The sequence below is a fragment of the Cricetulus griseus genome, chromosome 3 (genome assembly GCF_003668045.3).
Source record: "Cricetulus griseus strain 17A/GY chromosome 3, alternate assembly CriGri-PICRH-1.0, whole genome shotgun sequence".
Taxonomy (NCBI): Eukaryota; Metazoa; Chordata; class Mammalia; order Rodentia; family Cricetidae; genus Cricetulus; species Cricetulus griseus.
The window spans coordinates 159307795-159332233 of record NC_048596.1 but is presented as its reverse complement, the minus strand read 5'-3'; the positions used below and the strand labels follow the sequence as shown (position 1 = coordinate 159332233).

Here is a 24439-nt window from a genome sequence, read left to right as displayed (position 1 = left end):
GTTTGATTTCAGCATCCATATGGGCTCACAACCATCTGTAACTCCAGTTCCAGGGGGATGTCCAATATCCTCTTCTGGTCCCCACGGCACTGCACTCACATGGTTCAGGAAATACACATTTAAAAAGAATGGAAGAAAGCTGCAGTAAGAAAAAGGAAACGAGATGTTGGGAGGACCTAACGGCCAGAGAGGCCTAGAGGCGGCACTTATCCTGTCACGTGACCCAGCAAAGGCTTTGGCCACTCTGCCAGATCACATGGGAGTGCTGCGTCCTCCCATTGGCTTGGCTAGGCCAGTTTGAACGGCCTACGGAAGCCGAAGTTATTCATTTCGGCCGCGTTTTCTTTTTTTTTTTTTCTTTTTTCTTTTTTTTTTTTTTTTTAATTCCCTGGCTTTGGCTCCCTCCTTCCGCGCGAGCCTCTGGAGAAGCTGCAGCACTTAGGCGCCGCCGCTGCCTTCCGGGGCCTGGTAGGTGGACCTCGCTCGGCCGGGGCTCCTTGGCTTCAGCTCTCTCGAGCCTCCCTGGGTTCTGGGTCTGCGTTGCGTGCCGCCCAGGCGTCGGGGTCGCGCCCGGCTGAGAGGCGGGGAACCGGGTTGGGCCAGCTCTCGAGGCCGGCAGAACGGGCCGGGCGGGGGAGGGGGAGCTGAGCCGACCTCAGGGGGTGGGGCCTCGGCGCCCGGGCAGGTTTGGGTGCCACGAGATGCGGGCCAGTGGGGCGGCTGGGGTCGGGCTGGAGGGGCCCTGATTGGGGGAAATCGTCGGGGGACGTCTCGAGGATCGGGTGTGTGGGGCAATCTGTGCCGGTGGGGTTTGGTTGGGTCTGATTGGGAAAGACAGCTTTGAAAGTTGAGGGGGGTGGGTTGTTAGGTCCTGATAGGGAGGGGCGTCAGACTTAAAAAACCCAGAGGGCCTTGGTGGGTCTGACTGAGAGGCGGTGTTGGGATCCGTTGAGGGTAGCGCTCCGGGCGAGTGTTTGTGTGGGACTCTTTGGGGGAAGCTGCAGGGATTGGACAGATGGGGTCTCTGACACGCGGTGGTCGGGGGCTTAAGGTAACTTGATTGGGGAGCTGACAGAGATCCGTCAGCAGGAATTACTGCTGACTGGGGCGGAGGGAGGGTGAGAGCGAGAGAGGCTTGGCCAGATCTGATTGGGGCAGGCAGCGGGCACAGGTTCTGGGGGCTTTCTTTGGTCGCCGGCTGGGTGGTTTTGACTGGCTCTCGTTCAAGTAGACATTGGAGACCTGTGGGACATTGCTTGTATTCTGGTAAAGGGGAGTCACTGGGCCGCGTCTAGATCAGAAAGAGGGGCACGTGCGTCTGCCGAGCTTGTAGGGCAGGTTTAGGGGAGGTAGCAGGGGTGAGAAGGATCTAGGCACTTGGGACCTAGAGGAGCTCAGGAACCTAGGAGGCGGCTGGGATCTAGCGGAGCTTGAAGGCTTGATCTTGGGAGAAGGAATCCTCGTGGACCGAGCCTTCACCTGGAAGACCGCTGGGGTGGGGCCCTCCCCTGGAGGGAGACGGAAGCCGTAGGGCCCGTAACCGGGGGCGGCGGCATGGACCGCCATGCGAAGAGGGTTCCACGTCGCGCCCCCGCCACAGTTCCCGATGGCTGGCATTTATATCCCCCCGCACCCCCCGAGCCCGCGACTGCGTGGCCGAGATGGCTTAGCTGGCGGGGACCCGGCACTTGGACAGGCGCGGATCAGAGGCCTCCGCTTGCCCGCGGAGCGTGCTTGCGTCTGCATGCAGCCGCCTCTGCTTTGGGGACTCAGCTTGGGTCTCACACAGAACCCTAGCGACCCAGCGCTGACCCAGGCCCCTGCCTCTGCAGTTCGCCTTGCGCCATGGACTGGCAGCCAGACGAGCAGGGCCTGCAGCAGGTCTTGCAGCTTCTCAAAGACTCGCAGTCGCCCAACACAGCTACTCAGCGCATTGTGCAGGATGTATCCTTTCCTTCCGGAGCTGATGGAATAGGGCTGATGTCTGCACCTCGTGAAGGCTAGAGAGGGAGGGACCACTTCTTGTCCCCGAGACTTTGCTGCAAGAGAGAACGTGACATGAGATGAGAATTAAAGGCTTAGATCCCTGGGTTCCAGTTCCAGAGGTGCAAAAAATGATGGGAATGCCTGATGGTCACTGAGCACTTAATCCTTTAACTGTTAAGAGTGAGTGATGGGAACCTGGAGGCTTAGGATGGGGAAAATACCTTGGATAAGCCTCAGCTAGAAACCAAGGTGAGAAGCTCAGCCATCTCATAGATGGGGAGGGACGATGGAGTTGCAGCATGTTTGTGGCAGAAAACTTTTTTTCTAGCTGCTTGTTAAGTATATAAGTATCCTGGTTAGTTTTGTTGTCAATTTGATACATCTATGAAGAAGGACCTTCAATTGAAGAATTGCCTCCATCAGAATGGCCTGTGGGGCGTTTTCTTGATTGATAATTGATGCTGGCAGGCCTGCTGTCCAGCCCAGCCCAGCCCAGCCCAGCCCAGCCCAGCCCAGCCCAGCCTATTGTGGATATTATCCCAGGTTGGGTGAACCTGGGCTGTAGAAGAAGGTGACTCTGGGAAGGAGCCAGTAAACAGTGAGTCTGGGAAAGAACCAGTAAACAGCTTTCTGCTTTGGGACTTCTCTCCATGATAAGCTAAAACAAACTCTTTACTCCCTGCCTTGGCTCTTGGTCAGTGTATTATCACAGCAGCAGAGAAGCAAATTAGAATAATGAGTTCAGATTTTTAAATGAAATGGTCATGGTGGCATATACCTTTAATCACAGCACTCAGGAGGTAGAGGCAAGTTGAATCTCATAGTTTGAGGGCAGCCTGGACTTATGTAGACCCTGTCTCAAATATTTGAACAATATCAAGTTTTCACTTGAAAATGGGACAAGTCCCCTACCATTTCTTGTGGTGTTGAGGATGAAAAGGCCAGAAGCTTGCTGGCCACATATTTTCCCATTGAGCCGCATCCCTGAGTCCTGTTCCCTGGATTTTCAACCATTCTTTCTCCTCTCTTGTGGCTGGAGACCGAATGGCCTTGTCTATGCATTTTACCACTGAGCTGTATCTCTGTACTGCTCTTTTGAGTCAACATTTCTCCATTTAACAGAATAAGAACTGAATATGTAGCTCAAGTTGGCCTTGAACTCAGTCTGACCTTCCTGCCTCAACTTCCCCAGTGCTAGGGTTAAAGGCTTGTACCACACCCAGACAGCCTTCCATTCTGGTTGAGAAAAGCAGGCATCATTGGAGTGTCAAGATCAGAAATGAGTAGCAGCTGCCCTTTTAAGAGGAGTAGACTTTTCCAATCTACTCCTGCTCTGGTAAAGGGATGGTGCAGAAAGCTCAGACATGTACCCTGTACATGTATGGACTTGGTTCTCCTGAAAAGGCCCTGTGGTGCTGTAGGGATAGTGATTGATGAGTGCCATCCCTGGAACTGACTGCCTAATTGCATTGGTCTCTCACATTCTGAGCCGTGTGGCAGTGAGAGAATATTGCCTAGGAAAAGTTCCTATCTCTCGGGGTTTTTTTTTTTTTTTTTTTTTTTTTTTTTTTTAGAGCCAAAATCATGGGATATAGTCCATGCTGGCCAGGAATTCAAGATCTTGGCCTCAGCTTCCCTAGTTCTGGGATCTCAGGCGTGCCCCAATACACCTGACTTTCTAAGTCCCTTAACAGCTTGACAGAAACTTAAACAACTCAACCAGTTTCCTGACTTCAACAACTATCTGATCTTCGTCCTGACCAGACTCAAATCAGAAGGTATGTTCTCTGTCCCTCCACACTGTGCTAGATCTTGCTTCTTCTCATGCCACAGCCCTCTGACCTTAGCACTTTTCCCACAGATGAGCCAACCCGCTCTCTGAGTGGCCTCATCCTCAAGAATAATGTGAAGGCGCATTACCAGAGCTTCCCGCCTCCTGTGGCTGACTTCATCAAACAGGAGTGTCTCAACAACATAGGCGATGCCTCCTCTCTCATCCGAGCCACCATTGGTGAGGGGGCTGTGGGGGTCGTCATCAAGGACACACTAAGGGCTTGCTCTGGGCCAAGAAGCTATTCAACGTGTGTTAAGGGTGTTGCTTACTGAATGCTGAAGCACCCTCTGTGATAGCACTGTTACTACTGCCATCTGACTGGAGAGGAAACTGAGGCACAGAGATGATAAAAGGGACTTGCCTGGCAAGTCACAGCTTGGAAACAAGCCAGGCAGTGCAGGTCAGTCTTTTCCCCCCCTTTTTCTTTTTGAGTCCAAGCTGGCCTCAAACTTTCCAATCTTCTGCTTCAGCCTCTTAAGAGCCTCAGTAACTTGGTGTCCACAATTTTGTGACACAGTCTCAAACTATGTTTGAGGTTCAGCCATTGTAATACTTGCTTCCTGTGAACACACGGAGTCATTAGTACTACACCTCAGATGATCCATATACAGTGAGAATTAGTTAAAAATGGAGGCACCTCGCTGAATCCAGGAGGAAGAAATACCTGGGCACATTACAACAGGAGGACCAAATTTTACTTAGACCATTTTCCCTTAAGGCTTTTCACCAAAAAGATTCATAGGTGATTTCTTAGCAATGTTTTTAAATTTTTAGTTATTTTGTGTGAGAGAGGGCACACATATGCCATGCCTGAGTCTGGAGGTCAGAGAAACACATTCGAGAGTCAGTTCTCACCTTCTACCTTATTGAGATGGCTCTCTTGTTTTGCTGCACAGTGTACTCCGTGCTTATTGGCATAATAGCTTCCTGTGCTCTGCCTCCTCATCTGAGAGTAGATGTGATGGGAGGACAGGCCCCGCAGCTTCTAGGGAACATGTTAGTCTGTGTCTCTTCAGCTTGGACAGTGGCTCTTTTTACCTTGGACTTGTTTTCCCAACTCCTAGTCTTTCTTTCTTTCTTTCTTTCTTTTCTTTTCCTTTCTTTCTTTCTTTCTTTCTTTCTTTCTTTCTTTCTTTCTTTCTTTCTTTCTTTTTTCTGAGACAGGGTTTCTCTGTGGCTTTGGAGGCCATCCTGAACCTCACTCTTGTAGACCAGGCTGGTCTTTTATTTTGTTTGTTTTTCGAGACAGGGTTTCTCTGTGTAGCTTTGGAGCCTATCCTGCCACTCGCTTTGGAGACCAGTCTGGTCTTGAAGTCACAGAGATCCGCCTGCCTCTGGCTCCTGAGTGCGTGCACCACCAATGCCCGGCCAGACCAGTCTGGTGTTGAAGTCACAGAGATCCACCTGCCTCTGCCTCCCGAGTGCTGGAATTAAAGGCATATGCCATCACCACTCTGCTCAATTTTTCTTTTCTTTTTTTTTCCCATTATTTTCTTGAAATCTGTCAACTAAATTTCTTTCTTTTTTTTTTTTTTTTTCTTTTTTCTTTTTTACTTATTTGTGTGTGATGTACATGGGGATTAGAGGACAGTTTTGGAGGTTGTTTTTCTCTATTTGGGCTTAGGCTTAGGGATGGCAGCAAGTGCCTTTAACCACTAAGCCAGCTTGTTCACCCTTCTATAGACTATTCTAACTAAACAATAGCTATTTACTTAAACCTCAGGAAAGGAAGTCTTAAAAAATAAAGGCTGGGTATGGTAGCACATGCCTGTAGTTTTAGCACTCACTGGAGTTTGAGGCCAGCCTGGTCTAAATAGTTCTAGGCTAGCCTCCGGTGAGATCTTATCTCAAAATAAATAAATAAGTAAATAAATAAATAAATAAATAAAACGGCTAGATGTGCCTTTAATTTCAGCACTTGGGAGGTAGTAGCAGGTGGGTCTCTTGAGTTCGAGGCAAGCCTGATCTGCATAATGAATTCCAGACCTGCAAAGTCTGTACGTGTCTAGATTGTGTTTCTTGTCTTTTTCCCTTAGCAATATAGTTGTGGTTTTTTTGTTTTGTTTTTCTAATTTGTGTGGAGGGTGGCGTGGGGTGTATAGTGCCCCTATTCATGTGTGGAGGTCTGAAAAGAACTTTGAGAATTGTTTTTTTCTACTATGTGGGTCCCAGGGATATCCAAGTCAGGTTGTCAGATTTGGTGGCAAGCACCACTCAGCTCTCTCACTGGCCCCACAGTGTACTTTTATAACTATGTATTGTTGATATTGTTGCAGTAGTTTTAAGTCATGGGGAGGGGATTTAAAGTCTGAGAGAGGTTGGGGACATAGCTCAGGTGATGTAGTGTGCCTCTCATCTGTAGGAAGATGTGTATAGGTTCTCTCTAAGTACTGTACCAGTTCTGTAATGCCCTTGATTTGGCATCTCTGAGGACCTGGAACTAATCCCCACAGAATGTCTGTACTTCAAGAAACCTTGGAAGAGCTTTAGGGCTCTGATTCAGGATTTTGCTACTCAGCCTGTGCTTTCAAACTTGGAATCTTCCTGCCTCAGCCTTCCAGGCGCTGGCATTGCAAATTTCCAGGATAGTGCTGGGATCCATGTGGTACCGAGCGGCTTTGTGATGTGGCCAACACAGTGCATGGGGTCTGTCCCATCATGGCATAGCATCTTCCTCATAGTCTGTCCAGTCCACTTTTCAGTTTTAGGGGTTGGCATCACTTGAGAGTTGTCAGTGGCATCCTCTGCCCTTGTGAAACACTGCCATCTTGTGTTGAGTGCTGTGCACATTGGCCACCATGTCCAGTTGCCTGGTGGCTCCATTACCCTCAGACCTCAGATGAAGCCTTCTGCTTAGTACCTGTGGATTTCATTATTCTAAGCCAACTTATTGTAATGTGAACATTAGTCCAGCATTCTCTATTGCTCTCTGTGTGTGCATGCTCATAAGCACGTGGACAGGTGTGCACACCTGTCTACATAGACAGGGGCCAGAGGAGGACATCACATATTGTGTTCTGTCACTCATGGAATCTGGAGCTAGGCCAGCAAGCCCCAGAAACCCTCCTGTCTATCCTGATCACTGCATTGGTATTACAGGTGTGTGCCACTACACCTGGCTTTTTATCTGGGTGCTGGGAACTGAACTCAAGTCCTTCATACTTGCCCAGCAAGCACTTTTACCCACTGAGGCATCTCTCCAGTCCCCATCCATGGATTTCTACTAGTCAGTAGAGCCCTCTCTTCGTATAAAAGAGCTTTCATCACTTGACTGCTTGGTCCCATCACCTTCCTGCCCACAACCTCTCCCCACTCTGGCCTTTCTTCTCTTAATACACCAGACTTGCCATACTTCAGCCGAGACACCTTTGCCCCAGGTGATTGGAGGCCACCTCCTCTTCATTTGCTTTAATTCCCCTCAGGTCTTTGCACGAATGTCAAGATGTCGCCTGACCACCATTTTAAAGTTGCTCCTCTCTAGCTGGGCCTGGTGGCACAGGCCTGTAACCAGCTACTCAAGAAGAAGTCTTGCCTTGGAAACTTATGACCTTAACTCACAAGGCTAAAATAAAAAAGTTAAAAAAGCAGGGTTGGGTATTTTGCTCAACAGCAAAATGCTTGTCCAGTGTGCACAGGGCCTTGGGTTCAATCCTTTGAACAATTTACTCTCTTCTCAGCCCTTGGCTTGTGGCCACCTTGATCTCTGGCTTGTGCCTCTTCACCTACACCTTCTCTTGACTTGTAAGAGAGGTGGTTTTGGGCAGATCCCATAACCTAGAACAGAGCTGGCATAGTGAGGCTCAGAGGATGTGTGCTGACTCACCAAGTGCTGCCTGAAGAGGACCTGTTGCTCTCCTCTAGAGTGCTTACTTGGCACTCATGAACTTGGGTTTAACCCCTGGCACAGGGCGCCATGCAGGACTTGCATGGGAGGGAAGACCCTGCTTCTTTGGGGCGGGGGGGTTGTAGGGACCACTAGGACCTTGCCCAGCCTGAGCAGCCTCCTTTCCCTGGCTGCCCCAGGCATTCTCATCACCACCATCGCCTCCAAGGGTGAGCTGCAGATGTGGCCTGAGCTGCTGCCCCAGCTGTGCAACCTGCTCAACTCAGAGGATTATAATACCTGTGAGGTAGGCGACAAGCTGTCCACAACCTGGCCCAATCAGGGGCTGGAGCTTGGAATAGGACCCACAACCATCTCTCTGCCTCTCTGCTCAGGGAGCCTTTGGAGCCCTACAGAAGATCTGTGAAGACTCCTCTGAGCTTTTGGATAGTGATGCTCTCAACAGGCCCCTGAACATCATGATCCCTAAGTTCCTGCAGTTTTTCAAGCACTGCAGCCCCAAGATCCGGTATGTGAAGTTCCCCAGGGCACAGGGGTCTTAGAGTTGGCAGGCAGGTGCAGTTCAGAAGTGATCCGTGCCTTCACTGACTAACAGGTCCCATGCCATTGCCTGTGTGAACCAGTTCATCATGGACCGGGCCCAGGCACTGATGGACAACATCGACACCTTCATCGAGGTGGGTCACAAGGCTTGGGTGGGTAGGGAGAGGCCGAGGGCCCTCAGGCAGCTGACTTTGTTCTTTGTCACAGCACCTGTTTGCCTTGGCTGTTGATGATGACCCTGAGGTGAGGAAGAACGTATGCCGTGCCCTAGTGATGCTTTTAGAAGTACGGATTGACAGGCTCATCCCTCACATGCACAGCATCATCCAGGTGTGCATGGCCAACACCAAGGGCAGGTGGGGGGCTGCAGGGGGTTGGTGAATCCCCTCAGTTGAGCTGGGTCTCAGCTTCTTTCCATTGCCCCAGTACATGCTGCAAAGGACCCAGGACCATGACGAGAATGTGGCCCTGGAGGCCTGTGAGTTCTGGCTGACGCTGGCCGAGCAGCCCATCTGCAAGGAAGTCCTGGCTTCCCATCTGGTTCAGTGAGTGCTCTAGCCCTCCCTTCACCCTGTGCCTCCCCGCTGACTGATTTTGCTTACCGATTACGTGGCTCATGTAGCTCACTTTGATTCCTGTGTACATTGATTTTTATGGAATGTAACTTTTTTTTTTTTTTTTAAAGATTTTATTTATTTATTATGTATACAACATTCTGCTTCCAAGTATATCTGCACACCAGAAGAGGGCACCAGATCTTATAACGGATGGTTGTGAGCCACCATGTGGTTGCTGGGAATTGAACTCAGGACCTCTGGAAGAGCAGTCGGTACTCTTAACCGCTGAGCCATCTCTCCAGCCCGGAATGTAACTTTAATGGCTTTAAAAATTAGGTAACAGAAGCCAAGTGTGGTGTCTCATACCCATCATGTGTGAGGCTTAGGTGAGATGATTACCACACATTTTTGAGGCTGATTGGACTATATAGTTCCAGGCCAGTTTGGGTTACATGAGACTGTACCTCAAAAACAAAACAAATTACAACAACAACAAAAAAGAAAACACACTCACACACACAAAGATAGTAGGCAAAAAAGATGAGAAAACAATCCTACAGCAAATGAAGGCCTCAGCCTGGCCAGGCCCAGGTGCTCAGGAAGGAAAGGCATAGACTTCCATTGTCCTGGCTGTCCTTTCAGGCATGACCTTCCTGCATAGGAAATGCTGTGGCATTCTTTTTGTTTTTGGAGACAGACTTTCTCTGTATACCTCTCCTGGAACTTGCTCTGTAGACCAGGCTGGCCTTGAATGCAGAGATCTGCCTACCTCTGTGCTGGGATTAAAGGTGAGCACTAGCCACACTGTCTGGCAGCTTCTGGTGTTAATTCAGTTTAGGAGTTCAGAGGCTTGGGTGATATTTTTTAGAGTAATGAGGAGATTTATTACCTTTTTGGGGTTTTGAGGCAAGTGGGCCTGCCTAGGACTCACATTCTGACTCCCTCAGACTCTTAAGTGCTAGTGGTAGATGCTTGTGGCACCATGCCTGGTTTGAGCCCCCTTTCTTTGACTAATCTGGGTCACTTTCGTATCAAATTATTGATAACAAGTAGGGTTGTGACTGGAGGGACAGGACTTTGAGGAGGAATGAGACAACCTTGCAGAACGGGGCAGGATAGTTGAGTCAGTTTTTATGCCTAAGGTTGTGCTCTAGTGTGTGTAACCACTTTGCCTGCTTGTTCCCTGCCATGGGCCCAGCAGCTTCATCTTAGCAATGCCTGGATATTGGGTCGGATGTTTGTGCTTTGTGTAGTGCTAGGGTACAGCATTTTCAAGGGTTTTAGGGTTCTGGCATTTATTGTGTTTGGGTCAAGAACTATCTGGTGGTATATTTATCACTAAGAGTGATAGATGGAGCAGCTGAATGTGGCAGGAAGCACTTGTAATCACAGTGTTTGGAGATTGAGGCAAAAAGTTCATGATGTCCTTTTTATTTTATTTTTTAAATGTGTATTGGTGTTCTGCCTGCATGTTTGCTGTGCGTTCATGTGTGCAGTTCTCACAGAGGCCAGGATATTTGATTCCCTGGGGCTGGAGTTAGAACAACCGATGATCCTAACTACTGAGCTATTTCTCTAGTCTCAGTGGTTACACAGACCGTTTCAAAAGGAGAGGGGAAAAAAATGATGTCTCTTAATCATGTTGGCTGAACATGTTGATTCTCTTAAGGTGAGTGAGCTGATGCAGGACACAGAAGTGTGGGTATATTGAGCAAAGTCTCCCTTGCTTAGCATTCCTCCCCACACCTCTGCTTCTCTCAGGATGGCCACCTCAGCCAGAGCTGCTGCGTTCTCACCAGCAGTCTCTCTCTCCCCACAGGTTGATTCCTATCCTTGTGAATGGGATGAAGTACTCTGAAATTGACATTATCCTGCTTAAGGTCAGCTGGGGTGTCCACAGTTGGCTATGGGTGGCCCAGACCATGGGTGTTGGGTTGGAGTCTCTAGCCAGTGCTGAGAAATCTGCCGGGGCTGGTCCCTAGGGGGACGTGGAGGAGGATGAGGCAGTACCTGACAGCGAGCAGGACATCAAGCCACGTTTCCACAAGTCACGCACAGTGACTCTGCCCCACGAGGCTGAGCGGCCTGATGGCTCTGAGGATGCTGAGGATGATGACGATGACGATGCCCTTTCGGACTGGAACCTGAGTAGGTAGTAGGCCAGCTCCTCAGGGATGGGGAGAAGCTGGTGCTGACAGTTTGTGAAGAATTGGTGGTGACATTTAGTCTCAGGAGCTGAATACCTGCCACACAGGCCTCTCTGAGCCTTGGTCCCGTTGTCCCCCTTCAGGGAAGTGCTCGGCAGCTGCGCTGGATGTCCTTGCCAATGTCTTCCGGGAGGAACTGCTGCCCCACCTGCTTCCCCTGCTCAAGGGCCTCCTGTTCCATCCTGAGTGGGTGGTCAAGGAGTCAGGGATCCTGGTGCTGGGTGCCATTGCTGAGGGTGAGTCACCAACATTTGATCAGCATCTACCTGGGCTGACCTGGGCAATGCCAGTGATGAATGCAACTCTATAACACAGGCTACCCCCCCCATCCTTTCCTTTCTTAACATTTTATTTGTTTGTTTGTTTGTTTATTTATTTATTTATTTATTTATTGGTTTTCAGGACAGGGTTTCTTTGTATATAGAGCAATCTGGCCTCCAACTCACAGAGACCTGCACCCCTACTGCCTGACTTCCTCATTCTTTCCAAATAGCTCTGTTATCTGTCTTCCCATTGTTTTGCTTGAAAGATACACCCTGATCCTACCCACCACCCCTGCCACCACTAGCAAATTCTCAGCACACTAGCCCTCTTCCTGGTTCTCACAAGCAGGTGATTCTGTGATAGCTCAAGCATGGACAGCAACTGGAGTGCCCACTTAGGTCCTTCCTCAGTACACATCCCACTGGGGTACCCCTTGCATCAGAGTCTTTTCATGGGAACTCCATCCATATATCCAGGGCTAAGCCCAGGCTTCATACATGGGCAGATTGAGCTACATAGGCTGATGCCACTTCCCTCATACCCCAGTGTACATCTGGGCTCAAACCTTATTCTTGCTGTTAGGCTTCCCACCAGAATTAGAAGTGCCTAGTTTTGAAGTTTCCTTAAATTTTTTTTTTTATAAATTTTTATTTAAATTAGAAACTTTCTTATTTTACATGTCAATCCTAGTTCCCTCTCCCTTCCATTCTCTCATGCCCCCAGTTTCCTTAAATTTAATAGTGTAAACGAGACAGTGGTAGTATACTTGTAGTTACAGAACTGGAGGAAGACTACTGTTAAGTGTGAGGCCAGTGTAGTCTACACGGGTAGTTCAGGCAAGCTAGGGAGACATCCAAAACAACCCATAGTGTGGCTGGTAGTTGGCATAGCTTTGGGGCTTCTTTCCCTCCACAAGACATAGGGAGTTCACTGTGGCCATTTTTGACACGTGTGACCATCTCACTACCCAGCATTGTCGCCCAAACTCCAGATACTAGGCAGTAAGATCTTTCATTGTGGAGAGCTTTTAATACCTCTGAGTGAGGCTTAGGGGTTGGGTGGGATACAGTCTATCATTACAACACTTGTCTGGGTTTTAAAAGGCTCAAGGTTCCATTCAGAAATGTTTTCATGACTTCTAATGCATGGTCATCTCAGATACCATGCATACATGTGTGCATGGTTTTTTTTTTTTTTTTTTTTTCCTCTTTTTTCTTTTAAGACAGGGTTTGTCTCTGTAGCTCTGGCTGTCCTGGAACTCGATTTGTAGACTGTGCTGGCCTATAACTCACAGAGATCCTCCTGCCTCTGCCTCTGCCTCCCAAGTGCTGGGATAAAAGGCAGTTGCTACCAAGGCTGGAGAGATGGCTCAGAGGTTAAGAGCACTGGCTGCTCTTCCAGAGGTTCTGAGTTCGATTCCCAATACCAACATGGTGGCTCACAACCATCTGTAATGAGATCTGGTGCCCTTCTGGTGTGTAGGCATATATGCTAGAACACTGTATACATAATAAATAAGTAAATTTTTTTAAAAAGGGGCATTTGCTACTACCATCCAATGAAGCCTAAGGTTTTACTCCTAGTATTGCAAAACAAAACAAAAAAACCTCTGTAAATAATTAAAACAGTAATGATAAAGATAAAAATGAGGGCTGGAGAGTTGGCTCAGTGGTTAAGAGTGCTTGATGCTTTTCCAGAGTACCTAAGTTTCATTCCTAGAACCTACCTATCCCCTCACAATTTCCTGCAACTCCAGCTCCTGGGCAACTTACATACTCTTCTGACCTCCGTGGGTGCCTGCACATCAGCACACCCCCACACAAAAAAAATAAATCGAGAGAGAAGAGAAAAAACAAATAATACCTCAGGAGGTTTCAAGTTGAGAAGCACTTCCTATCCATCTGGGTCCTTGCTGTTCATGAAATCTAATTCACTCAGTAATCCTGCACATTTTGATTAGTCTTGTGTTATTTTGAAGGCTGAGTATGTGTGCTTTCTCTGTGATGTGCTAGCCTCGATCTTATGGCATGCCTCCTGCCTTGTTCTAAGTGCTGGCATTATAGGTTTGAGCTATCGTCCAGACAGAATTTGAACTACCTCCAGCTCTGGGGTATCTTCTGTGTTTTCTCTTGCTCCCGTCTTTCATGGGCTCTTAAATGCCTCCAAGCCTCAGTTTTCCCACCTATTGCGATGGGTTGGATATGAGTAAGCCTCAACCTTCTCTTAATGACTTACTGTTTCCGGGTTACTGCAGGCTGCATGCAGGGAATGGTGCCCTATCTACCGGAGCTGATCCCACACCTCATCCAGTGCCTGTCAGACAAGAAGGCCCTGGTACGCTCCATTGCCTGCTGGACGCTGAGCCGCTATGCCCACTGGGTAGTCAGCCAGCCACCTGACATGCACCTCAAGCCTCTGATGACAGAGCTGCTCAAGCGTATCCTGGATGGCAACAAGAGGGTACAGGAGGCAGCCTGCAGGTGAGCCTTGACCCCTGACCCCTGTCTGCACAGTGGCCCCTTACCTTGGGAAGTGATGAAGCCTTTGACTGCTGACAATACACTGATCTCTGTCGTATTCGTACTGGCTGATCCCGTATTCATCCTGCCCAGCTTCTGTGGTACGGCTCCATCTGCTAGAGTCCTTTAAGCTTTCCTTTCTATCTTTCATCCACCAGTGCCTTTGCTACTTTGGAGGAAGAGGCATGCACGGAGTTGGTCCCCTACCTCAGCTATATCCTTGACACTCTTGTTTTTGCCTTTGGCAAATACCAGCACAAGAACCTGCTCATCCTCTATGATGCCATTGGCACCCTGGCCGACTCTGTGGGCCACCACCTCAATCAGCCGGTGAGACCCTAGAGACCCTCTGCTCTATCCTTGTAACCCTTGGCATCTGGCGTAAGATGCTAGAGACATGACCTGCCTGCTTGACAGGCAGACTGAACCGCTTTATTTAATTAGCCCCTCCTTACCCTGCTTGTAGTCTAGTGTGAGAGATGGACAGTTATGAGACAGCGTGCTCAGTGCTGTGCTCAGGGAGTGCAATGACCTGTGGGAAGCAGGAAGCAGGAAGCAGGAAGCAGGTCTCTGGGAGTTGTAGGAAGGACAGACAGATGAGGAGCATCAACAGGGCTTATAGATCTTGAACTATGGCCAGGATCCTGGATGTCACCCTTTAAGGGACAGCACTGACGAGTTATGCTGCCAGCCTGTCTAGGGACCCTAATCTCCCACTCCTTCTCCAGGAATACATTCAGAAGCTGATGCCTCCACTGATCCAGAAGTGGAATGAGCTCAAGGATGAAGACAAGGACCTCTTCCCCCTGCTGGAGGTGAGTGGGCTTAGGTCCTCCTTCAGAGTACTCTCACCTGGCCAGAGCTCACCCTTGCCCTTTTCCCTGCCAGTGTCTGTCATCTGTGGCCACTGCCCTGCAGAGTGGCTTCCTGCCCTACTGTGAGCCTGTCTACCAGCGCTGTGTTACCCTAGTGCAGAAGACACTGGCCCAGGCTATGGTGAGCACCCTGGACCCTCTGTGAACTTGCTCTACTGCCTAGGTTCAAGCTTACCTCCCTCATCTGACCCCTTTGTATCCAGATGTACACACAACACCCTGAACAATATGAGGCCCCTGACAAGGACTTCATGATAGTTGCATTGGACCTGCTTAGTGGCTTGGCTGAGGGCCTGGGTGGCCATGTGGAACAGCTGGTAGCCCGAAGTAACATCATGACATTGCTCTTCCAGTGCATGCAGGTGAGTGGTCACCCTACATAGGCTACACTGAAGTCAGGCCAAGGGGATTTTTTTTTTTAGCCATAACAGTTCAGCTGCCGTAGTTGACCCTGGGGCTAGTCAGGGCCTTGATTGTGCACAGGGAATGTCAAAGAAAAGGAGCCCTTAGAAAAGATTTTGCCAGGCGGTGGTGGCACACGCCTTTAATCCCAGCACTCAGGAGGCAGAGGCAGGTGGATCTCTGGGAGTTCCAAGTCAGCCTGGTCTACAAGAGCTAGTTCCAGGACAGCCTCCAAAGCCACAGAGAAACCCTGTCTCGAAAACAAAAAACAATTTCATGGTCTGGAGAGATGTCTCCATAGTTAAAGTACTTGTTGCTCTTGCAAAATACCTGGGTTTGGTTCCTAGCATCCACATGGTGGCTCACAACCATCATAACTCCAGCTCTTTAGGGGAATGTATGTTCTCTTCTAGTCTTTGTGCACACTAGGCACACACATGGTGCACAGACATACATGTAGACAAAACTCTAATTACACACTTAAGATGAAAACAAATACATGCTTTTTCTTAAAGATTGGGAATGGTATTACATGATCTTAAACCCAGCACTCAGGAATCAAAGGCTTATGGGTCTCTGAATTTTAGGCCAGTCAGGGCTACATAGTGAAACCTTGTCTCCAAAACAAAATAGTCAATTCTGTGCTGTTGAGATGGCTCAGTAGGTAGAGATGTCTACCATCAAGTCTATGGCATCCTGACCTGAGAACCCCAGTACACACATGAATGAATGAAAGAGTGAACCAGCTCTAGTTGACCTCTGACCTCCACATGTCTGTCATGGCGCTTTTACCTGCTCATGCATACATACAGATTAAATAAATACAAATTCTAAGGCTGGGGAGATAGCTGTGTAAACAAGGTGAGGTCCACAGACTGGGTTTTGTTTTTTTAAGCAGTTGTGTTTAGTGTCACATGCTTATAATCCCAGCTGTGGGGAGACAGACATAGAGGCAGTTCCTGGGGCTTCTGGTCAGTCACTCTATTCTAAATAGTGCTCTCCAGGCCGGTGAGAGACCCTGTGTCACAAAACGAAGTGGAAGGCTGGGAAAGCTCCTGCTTACCATGTGTGAGGCTCTGCCAGCAGCCTCCAACACTAACATAAATAAACAAACAAATGTTGGGTGGTTCCTCAGGAATTATACCTGGTTTTTGTCTGCCCTCCCATGCACAGGTGTCCACTCAGACCCTACCCACACATAACTACAATACCATTTTTTGTCAGGAAATGTAGTGCAGGTTGATCTCAAAAATAAAGTTTGGGCACAAGCCTTTAATCCCAGCTCTTTGTGGGCAGAAATAGGTGGATCTCTGTGAGTTCCAGGCTAACCAGAGCTATGTAGTGAGACCATGCCTCAAATAAATAAATAAATAAACATGTATATGGGCTAGAGAGATGAGTTAGTAAAGTGCTTTTTGGACAAGAATAGGAACCTGCATTTGATCTCCATCACCCAAGGGGGCAGGGGCTGAAGTGTTGGCTTACGTTAAGGGTACTTACTGCTCTTCAAGAAAACCTAAGTTTGGTTCCAGCACCCACATCAGATAACTGACAGTGACACTGCCTGTATGTAACTCCAGATCTCTAGGGGATCTGACTCCCACTCTAGCCTCCAAGGATACCTGTACAGCTCTTCCCTAGCATATAAACATAATTAAAGATAAAAATAATGGGTGCAGCTGCAAAGAGGTACCTGTGATCCCAGCACTGGGAAAATAGACACAGAAGAATCCCTGGGGTTCTCTGGCCAGCTGTCTAGCTGCATTTCAGTGAGCTTTGGTTTAGAAAGAAATTTTGCCTCAATTATAAGGTTGGGTGGCAACTGAGGAACGTGACCCAAGTGATTGTGCCCTTGTGCTACATAGGGTGGTAAGCCTGGTTTGTGTAGCAAACCCTGTCTCAAGAAATAAAATGTAGCAGTGATTTAATACTACTGTTATTTTGTTTGTGGTTAGGTGGCTGGAGGTGGAGCCCTTTTTTTTGTTTGTTTTGTTCAAGACAGGATTTCTCTATGTCTTTGGAGGCTGTCCTGGAACTCACTCTGTAGACCAGGCTGGCCTGGAACTCACAGAGATCCACCTGCCTCTGCCTCCTGAGTGTTGGTATTAAAGGTGTGCGCCACCAACGCCAGGCTTCTGGAACATTTTAAGTAAATGCTTACCAATGAACTTCACTGCCAGGTCCTGGCAACAGGCTATAGTTGAGTGGGAGGCCGCTAACAGTAAAGGACAGTCCTGCACCTCAGCCAGTGTTTGTGGTCGGAACTGTGCCACCTCAGCTGGCTTGGATGGTGTCATTTTGCCACCTTTTCCAACTTCAGGATTCCATGCCTGAGGTCCGGCAGAGCTCCTTCGCCCTTCTGGGAGACCTTACCAAAGCCTGCTTTATCCACGTCAAGCCCTGTATCGGTAGGCTACCCCCTTTGCCCTATCCTATGGCCCCAGTACTGGCCTCCAGTGATGGAGACATGCCCTGGGAGGCCCATGACTGTACTGGGATGTATTCGTACTGCTTGGACTGCCCAGCCAGTTCTGGGAGCATGGCCTCATTGGCCTTTCTGCTAAGTCTTTTCTTTTTCTGCTCTTTTCATTCCATTAGCTGAGTTCATGCCTATCCTGGGCACCAACCTGAACCCTGAGTTCATCTCTGTCTGTAACAATGCCACCTGGGCCATTGGAGAGATCTGCATGCAGATGGGTGAGTGCCCCAAAAGTGGCAGACTGCCTCTTCATTGGTCTGTCTCTGTCCTGGGGGCCAGAGCTTGATTCCGACAGGTCCCCTAAAGAAATGCCACTGAGTGTCCAGAGTCAAGATTATGCTTTGATTTCCCTGACAGGTGAAATCAAAGAACTAAAAAGCATTTATGAGGTGGGGTAGGTGGTCTGTCCCTGCTGGGCCATCTCATGTAGTTGTCTCCCAGGAAGGCCCAATAGTATCAGTTGGGTGACTGGCCTCCTGACCGTGTGGGTAGTGAATGCAGAGACTCCTTTGGGTGGGTCTGTTGTGGCTGTGGACTTGGCTGCGAGCATCCGGAGGAGGTTCTTTGTTCTCTCAGGCTTTGTGGTGCAGCAGTCCACATGGACCTGGGGACATGGATTGAGGTCAGCCATACCCAGCTGGCCTTCTGTGGGTGGAGCGGGCCATGAAGGGCTCTGAATGGCTGGTCCCTAGGGGCAGAGATGCAGCCCTATGTGCAGATGGTCCTCAACAATCTGGTGGAGATCATTAACAGACCCAACACGCCCAAGACACTACTGGAAAACACAGGTGAGTACCAGGCCTGGGCTGAGAGGGAGAGTTCCAAGAAGGGTGTCAACACCTGAAATGGAATTCTGGGAGGAACCCAAGACAGAATACTGGTTTTAGAATATATGGGAAGAGACCCAGGTTGAGTGGGGTGGACAGCTATATGGGCCAAACTCAAAGGCCCAGGATAGCCATAGGGTCCTTCAGTTGGGGCCTGTGGGGCGGGGCTCGGTGCCTCCTGTCAGAGGCCCCGCCACGTACCGTCCCGGGGCCACTCGGGGTTGCAGGTCGCCTGACGAGTCCCTCTGCCATTCCAGCCATCACCATCGGCCGCCTGGGCTACGTGTGCCCACAGGAGGTGGCACCTATGCTGCAGCAGTTCATCCGGCCTTGGTGTGTGCCTGCCTGGGTGGGGCCTGCTGGGGGTGGGCAGGACAGCTGTACTCCCAACACCACCCCCATGGATGCATGTGGGACACCTGTACCCATGGACACCCCACCCCCACCCCATTCCCCCATCCATCCTTCACCTATGCTTGTCCAGTCCCAAATCCATCCACTGACCTGCTGCCCTCCTCCATGGCCAGGTGCACGTCCCTTAGGAACATCCGGGACAACGAGGAGAAGGATTCTGCCTTCCGAGGCATCTGCATGATGATTGGTGTCAATCCTGGGGGTGTTGTGCAGGTTCGGGCAGTGGGACTCAGAGGGCAGGGCGGGGGCTGGCTTGGGCAGCCCCTCACATGGGATCCGTCATGTTTCAGGACTTTATTTTCTTCTGCGATGCTGTAGCCTCCTGGGTGAGCCCGAAGGATGACCTTCGGGACATGTTTTATAAGGTGAGACTCCTTCTGGTCCCATGGGAGTCCTGAGGAGTAGACACCACAGGCTTGTCCCAGCCCATTGTCACCCCTACCTTACTGCAGATCCTCCATGGCTTCAAAGACCAAGTCGGGGAGGAGAACTGGCAACAGTTCTCAGAGCAGTTCCCGCCACTGCTCAAGGAGAGGCTGGCAGCCTTCTATGGGGTCTAGGTGAACGAGGAGACCACCAGGTGAGCAGGTCTTTCATTACTCAGGCATATCAGAAAGTGAAGAGCATGAAAGCCCTGACCCCTCCCTCTCCCTTGCAGGTTTCTGTCTGCGTCATCGTCGGAGGGTGTGCTGGGGAATGTGCTGCTTCCAGAAGTCACTGTGCCCTGGTCCAGGGGGGCTAGGGAGGAGTGAGTGGGACCTAAATTCAGATGCTACCTAGTTTGTGCATCTGTCCATCTGTTGGTCCACTTGCCCCACCGGGCCTGACGAGTGGGCAGGTGGGTGGGGACTCCATGCTCATCCTACAAATAGGGAGGGGGGTGGGACTTCTTGGTGGGCAAGAGTTCTCTAGGCTCTAATCTGGGTCATCTCAGGCAGCCCATTGGGCCAGCCATGTGGGAGGGAGGAATCCTAAGGCCTACCGAATCCGGTGTCAGATAAGGCAAGGGAATTACAGGTGGGGAGGGGGGTTCCTTGTAGAGAAGCATACACTCACATGTACACATGTGGACACACGCATGTGCAGGCACCACAGCCAGCTAGGCTGGGCCAGCGGCCCCACCATTTCCTCGACTGCATGGAGACAGTAGAATTAGTGAACCCCCAAATTATGCCTATGGCCTTCTGTGTACCTTGCATCTAGAGTATAAGAAGCTTCCGCTGTTTTGCCGGAATTGGTGGTGATTGGGAGGGCTGGGAGGTTTGGGGGACCTCAGCTGGGCCCCCAGGGCCAAGGGAGGAGGGCGGTCATTTTGGGGCTACCCTCTCAGCACTTGCACACTTTGGACCTGCTCCATACACTTCCTGCCAGCTTCATGGCAGCCTCATTTAGTGTGTCCCCATCTTTGTTACATCCCAGCCAGCAGCAGAATGGGGACCATTGGAGCTGCTGGGACTGGCTTGAGGCTACCCTATAGGCTTTTCCTGTGCTCCAAAGGTATTTAAAGGCATAGGCCTGGGACTAGTTTTCCTTAAGAGGGCTAAGGGCAGCCAGAGCTGCTGGCATTTCTTGGATCGCTCTTGAAACAGTTTCAAGGATAGTTGAGTTCTCTGTCCCTGAGAACTTCCTTCTCAAGAGCTGGGGCAACAGCGGGTGATTGGTGAGGACAAAGGACAAAGGTTTACTGGGTCCAGCAAGATTTGAAGTCTTGGAGGAGCAGGGTGTACCCAGGGCCTCAAACTTTGTCCCTTTTGGGATTTAATGCTCATCACAGTGTCCACTGGACTCAGAACCCCCACCAGATTGGTACACTAATTCTAAAAATGCTTGAAGAAATTGGTAGGGGATTCCATCAAGGTGGGAGGGGCATTCTGAGGAGGGGGGCATGGATTATTTCCATATTGGCTGTGGAAATCAGCCTTGCAAGGTCCCTGAACGTTTATCCTCCATCCCCTTCCTTGCTTCCTACTACTTTGGGGGCCCATTATATTTTGGGCTTTGACCCAAGTTCTGCCCCTTAGGGCCTGTTCCATCATCCCTCCAGGACCTGGACCTTATCCCATCCAGGCCACGTGTCTGCTCTCAAGTAGGGTCGGGCCCTGCCTCTATTCCCAGGGACACTTAGTGCACATTCCATAACTCAACTGGTGGCCCCCAATCCCCTCCAGCCTCAAAATTGAGCAGGTCTCTGGAAGCCATTTGTAGGGAAAATTTTTTTTTAAAGAAAAATACCATTAGCTTTCTGGTAATTCCACTTCTTTGGAGCATCCTCTGCTGGATCTTGGGGTGTATTGATGGATTGACTGTCTGATGGTGTTGTGACCACCTCTGCCCAAGGTGGGGGTGCCAACCACCTTCAGGAAAGGGGAGCCCAATTCTTGTATTTTCTTTTTTTATTTTATTTTATTTTATTTTTTTAAAGAAATTATTTAATTTTTTAATTTATTTTTAGTTGGTTTTTTGCACAATGAAGTTTCAGTTTCTTAACCTTCCTTGCCCAGGGCTGCAGATACAGACTGACCTTGATCTGCAGTGCCACCCCCACCCCCCATTTCCCTGAGACTTTCATTACCATTACCCTGAGGGCTCCCAGGTCTGTCCGTCTGTTACTGTGCTGTGCTGGGGACTAGCGCCTCGGTGGCGTGAGATTCCACTTGTGTAGAACTTTGTTGAGTAAAGGTCAGTTTCTTGTGAAACCCTTGGTGTCTGGTTTCCTAGTCCTTGACTTTGGTGGTAGAGTGGTGTGGAGGTGGGCCTTTAGTGATGATGGGAGAATCCATGAGCTCTGGGAGGAATGAGATAGAGAATAGTAGAGCAGGACACCTGAGGGATTCAGGGTGCATTGAGATTGAGATGCACAGCTGTTCCTGGTGGGCTACATGACTGGGGCAAGAGGATACCAAGTTTGAAATCAGCCTGGGTTGATTGAGACCTCGTCTCAAAAAGTGGAGCTAGAGAGCTGGGCGGTGGTGGCGCACGCCTTTAATCCCAGCACTCAGGAGGCAGAGGCAGGTGGATCTCTGTGAGTTCGAGAACAGCCTGGTCTACAAGAACTAGTTCCAGGACAGCCTCCAAAGCCACAGAGAAACCCTGTCTCGAAAACCAAAAAAAAAAAAAAGTGGAGCTAGAATTCCTTTCTTGAGATCAAATTGAGGGATTAGTAGTTAGTTTAGCTAGACACATAAATTCCTAGCTTTAATTCCCAGGACTTGAAAAGTCAAATTGAGTGACCAAGGAAACCTGTTTTCATCTTGGTAATGTGGGAAGGTGAGTGTGGAAGAGGGTGATTAGATATTCTCCGTGATTAGTGACCCAATAAAAGGCCGCCATAACATTACACCTAATGGCAAACCCTTACAGCAGACACAACTTTGGGTCACTGGGCAGGCTAGAAATTCTTGGAGATATTAAAATAAGAATAACTGGCCAGATGGTGACACATGCTTTTAATCCTAGTACTTAGGAGGCAGAGGCAGGTGGATCTTTGTGAGTTCAAGGCCATCTTGGTCTACAGAGTGAGTTCTAAGATAGCCAGAGCTACCCAGAGGAACCCTGTCTTCCTGTCTTGGAAAAAGAAAAAAGAAAACCTCCCTCCAAAATGAATGTGACAGTGTACACTTGTAATTCAGCTTCTTGGAAGACTGAAGCAGAAGGATTGTAAATGAAAACTGTGAAGTTCTCAGAAAAAAAAAAAAAATAAGCCTTTTATGCCAGGCATGTTGGCTCACACCTTTAATGGTGAGCATTTGGAAGTCAGAAGCAGGCAAATCTCTTGAGTTTGAGGCTAGCCTGGTGTATATAGTAAATTTGAGACCAGATGGAGCTACAGTGAGACCTTTAAAATTAAAAAGAAAAAAAGCGGCACTTATACATTAGTATTCTACATGGCCATTAGAAATTTTGTGTTTGGGGCTGGAGAGATGACTTAGGGGTTTTGTTGGTCTTCCAGCAACCACATGGTTGCTCCCAACCCTCTGAAATGAGATTTAGCACCCTCTTCTGGCATTCAAGGATTCATGCAGACAGAACACCATACATAATATGTGAATAAAATCATTTAAAAAGGGCTGGAGAGATGGCTCAGAGGTTAAGAGCACCGGCTGCTCTTCCAGATGTCCTGAGTTCAATTCCCAGCAACCACATGGTGGCTCCCAACCATCCGTTATGAGATCTGGTGCCCTCTTCTGGTGGCAGATGTACATGGAAGCAGAATGTTGTATACATAATAAAATCTTAAAAAAAAAAAGTTCCAACTTCTCCCAGTCTGTTTCTCTCTCTGGTGATCGACCATGGTGGTCAGCCATTAACTCTTCTCTCTTCATCTCTCTTCTCTCTGTCTCTCTTCTCTTAAAAAAAAAAAAATCATTTAAAAAAAAAAAACCAACAAAAAAAAAAATCTTAGCCGGTCGTTGGTGGTGCACACCTTTAATCCCAGCACTCGGGAGGCAGAGGCAGGTGGATCTCTGTGAGTTCAAGACCAGCCTGGTCTACAAGAGCTAGTTCCAGGACAGCCTCCAAAGTCACAGAGAAACCCTGTCGCGGGGGGGGGGGGGGGCGCGGCGGGGGGGGGGCTTAAGCCGGGCGTTGTTGGCACACGCCTTTAATCCCAGCACTCGGGAGGCAGAGGCGGGTGGATCTCTGTGAGTTTGAGGCCAGCCTGGTCTCCAGAGCGAGTGCCAGAATAGCTCCAAAGCTACACAGAGAAACCCTGTCTCGAAAAAAAAAAAAAGTTTTTATTTTTTAAAGATTTATTGTGTATGCAGTTTCTGTCTTCATGTATGCTTGCAGGCCAGAAGAGAGCACCAGATCCCATTACAGATGGTTGTGAGCCACCATGTGGTTGCTGGGAATTGAATTCAGGACCTCTGGAAGGGCAGTCAGTGCTCTTAACCTGTGAGCCATCTCTCCAGCCCCCCCAAAAAGTTTTAAAAAAAGAAATTTGTGTTTGATGGGGAGCTGTACGCTGTAGACAAAATTATCCTGGCCTACCATTTATTATTCACTTCTGTCTGTCTGACCTAGTGTCATTGGGACAACCTGAGTCAGTCCCTGGGCCTTGGTCATTCAACCCAAAAATGAAGTGTGCATGATTGAGAACCTAAATTAGGATTCCCAGCACCCACATAAATGTTGGGGACAGGAGAGCAACTCTAATTCCAGCACCGAGGAGCAGAGACGATGGAACCCTAGGTTGCTAGCCAGCCTACTGAAATGGTTACCAGTGAAAAAGCTGTGTCAAGATTTATGATGGGAGTCAGTTTACTCAGTAGATAAAGGCGTTTGCTGCCTGGTGATGTAAATTTGATTGCCAACAGAACCCACATAAAGGTGAAGGAGCATTGACCCCACAGTATATGTATGCCGTGATATACGGGAGCACACACCTCACACACAATAAAGTTCAGGGCAAAAAACTAGGATGCAGATTGAAGATGACACCTCTCCCCTCTTCCATCCCAACCTCAGGCCTGCAAATGCGTACACAGCATAAACTCGTGGGCTGGAGTGGGAGATGGCCCAGTGGCTAAGCGTACTTTGGGCCAGGTTCGTGGTGCACGCCTCTAGCCGCAGCACTCGGGAAGCAGAGGCAGACGGAGCGCAGAACTCGAAGCCTTCCTGGGTCACATGGTGAGACCCTGTCTAAAAGTAAAAGCACTTGTTGTTGCAGAAGACTCAAGTTGGGTTTCC

At 49.2% G+C, this 24439-nt stretch overlaps 1 protein-coding gene and 1 non-coding gene across 12 annotated transcripts; both read left to right on the top strand.

Moving 5' to 3' along the window:
- The first annotated feature begins 315 nt into the window (after positions 1-315).
- Tnpo2 (transportin 2) lies at positions 316-21447 on the top strand. Of its 11 annotated transcripts, none has more exons than XM_027406274.2 (25): positions 316-468; positions 1833-1944; positions 3689-3764; positions 3848-3997; positions 7844-7950; positions 8039-8172; positions 8260-8341; positions 8415-8537; positions 8634-8752; positions 10584-10644; positions 10747-10912; positions 11055-11207; positions 13490-13715; positions 13913-14084; positions 14483-14569; positions 14643-14750; positions 14833-14991; positions 17352-17439; positions 17630-17728; positions 18203-18298; positions 18595-18670; positions 18865-18964; positions 19042-19116; positions 19204-19305; positions 19410-21447. In XM_027406274.2, the coding sequence occupies exons 2-25, from the start codon at positions 1846-1848 to the stop codon at positions 19491-19493; spliced, it is 2742 nt and encodes a 913-aa protein (XP_027262075.1). In that variant the 5' UTR covers positions 316-468; positions 1833-1845; the 3' UTR covers positions 19494-21447. The 11 variants fall into 11 exon arrangements, with proteins under 11 accessions (XP_027262075.1, XP_027262071.1, XP_027262070.1 ...); XM_027406270.2 differs by having other exon boundaries at positions 19204-19331; XM_027406269.2 differs by having other exon boundaries at positions 18565-18670; positions 19204-19331.
- Positions 13762-13831, top strand: LOC113834725. The gene has a single exon (XR_003483465.1). It is a non-coding gene; the product is annotated as a small nucleolar RNA SNORD41 (small nucleolar RNA).
- Positions 21448-24439: the final 2992 nt, after the last annotated feature.

Coding starts and splice junctions, on each gene's coding strand:
- Tnpo2 (XM_027406274.2), top strand. CDS start 1,846: ATGGACTGGCAGCCAGACGAGCAGGGCCTGCAGCAGGTCTTGCAGCTT. Junction 8,538..8,633: donor ACATGCACAGCATCATCCAG/GTGTGCATGGCC, acceptor CCATTGCCCCAG/TACATGCTGCAAAGGACCCA. Junction 18,299..18,594: donor GACACTACTGGAAAACACAG/GTGAGTACCAGG, acceptor CTGCCATTCCAG/CCATCACCATCGGCCGCCTG.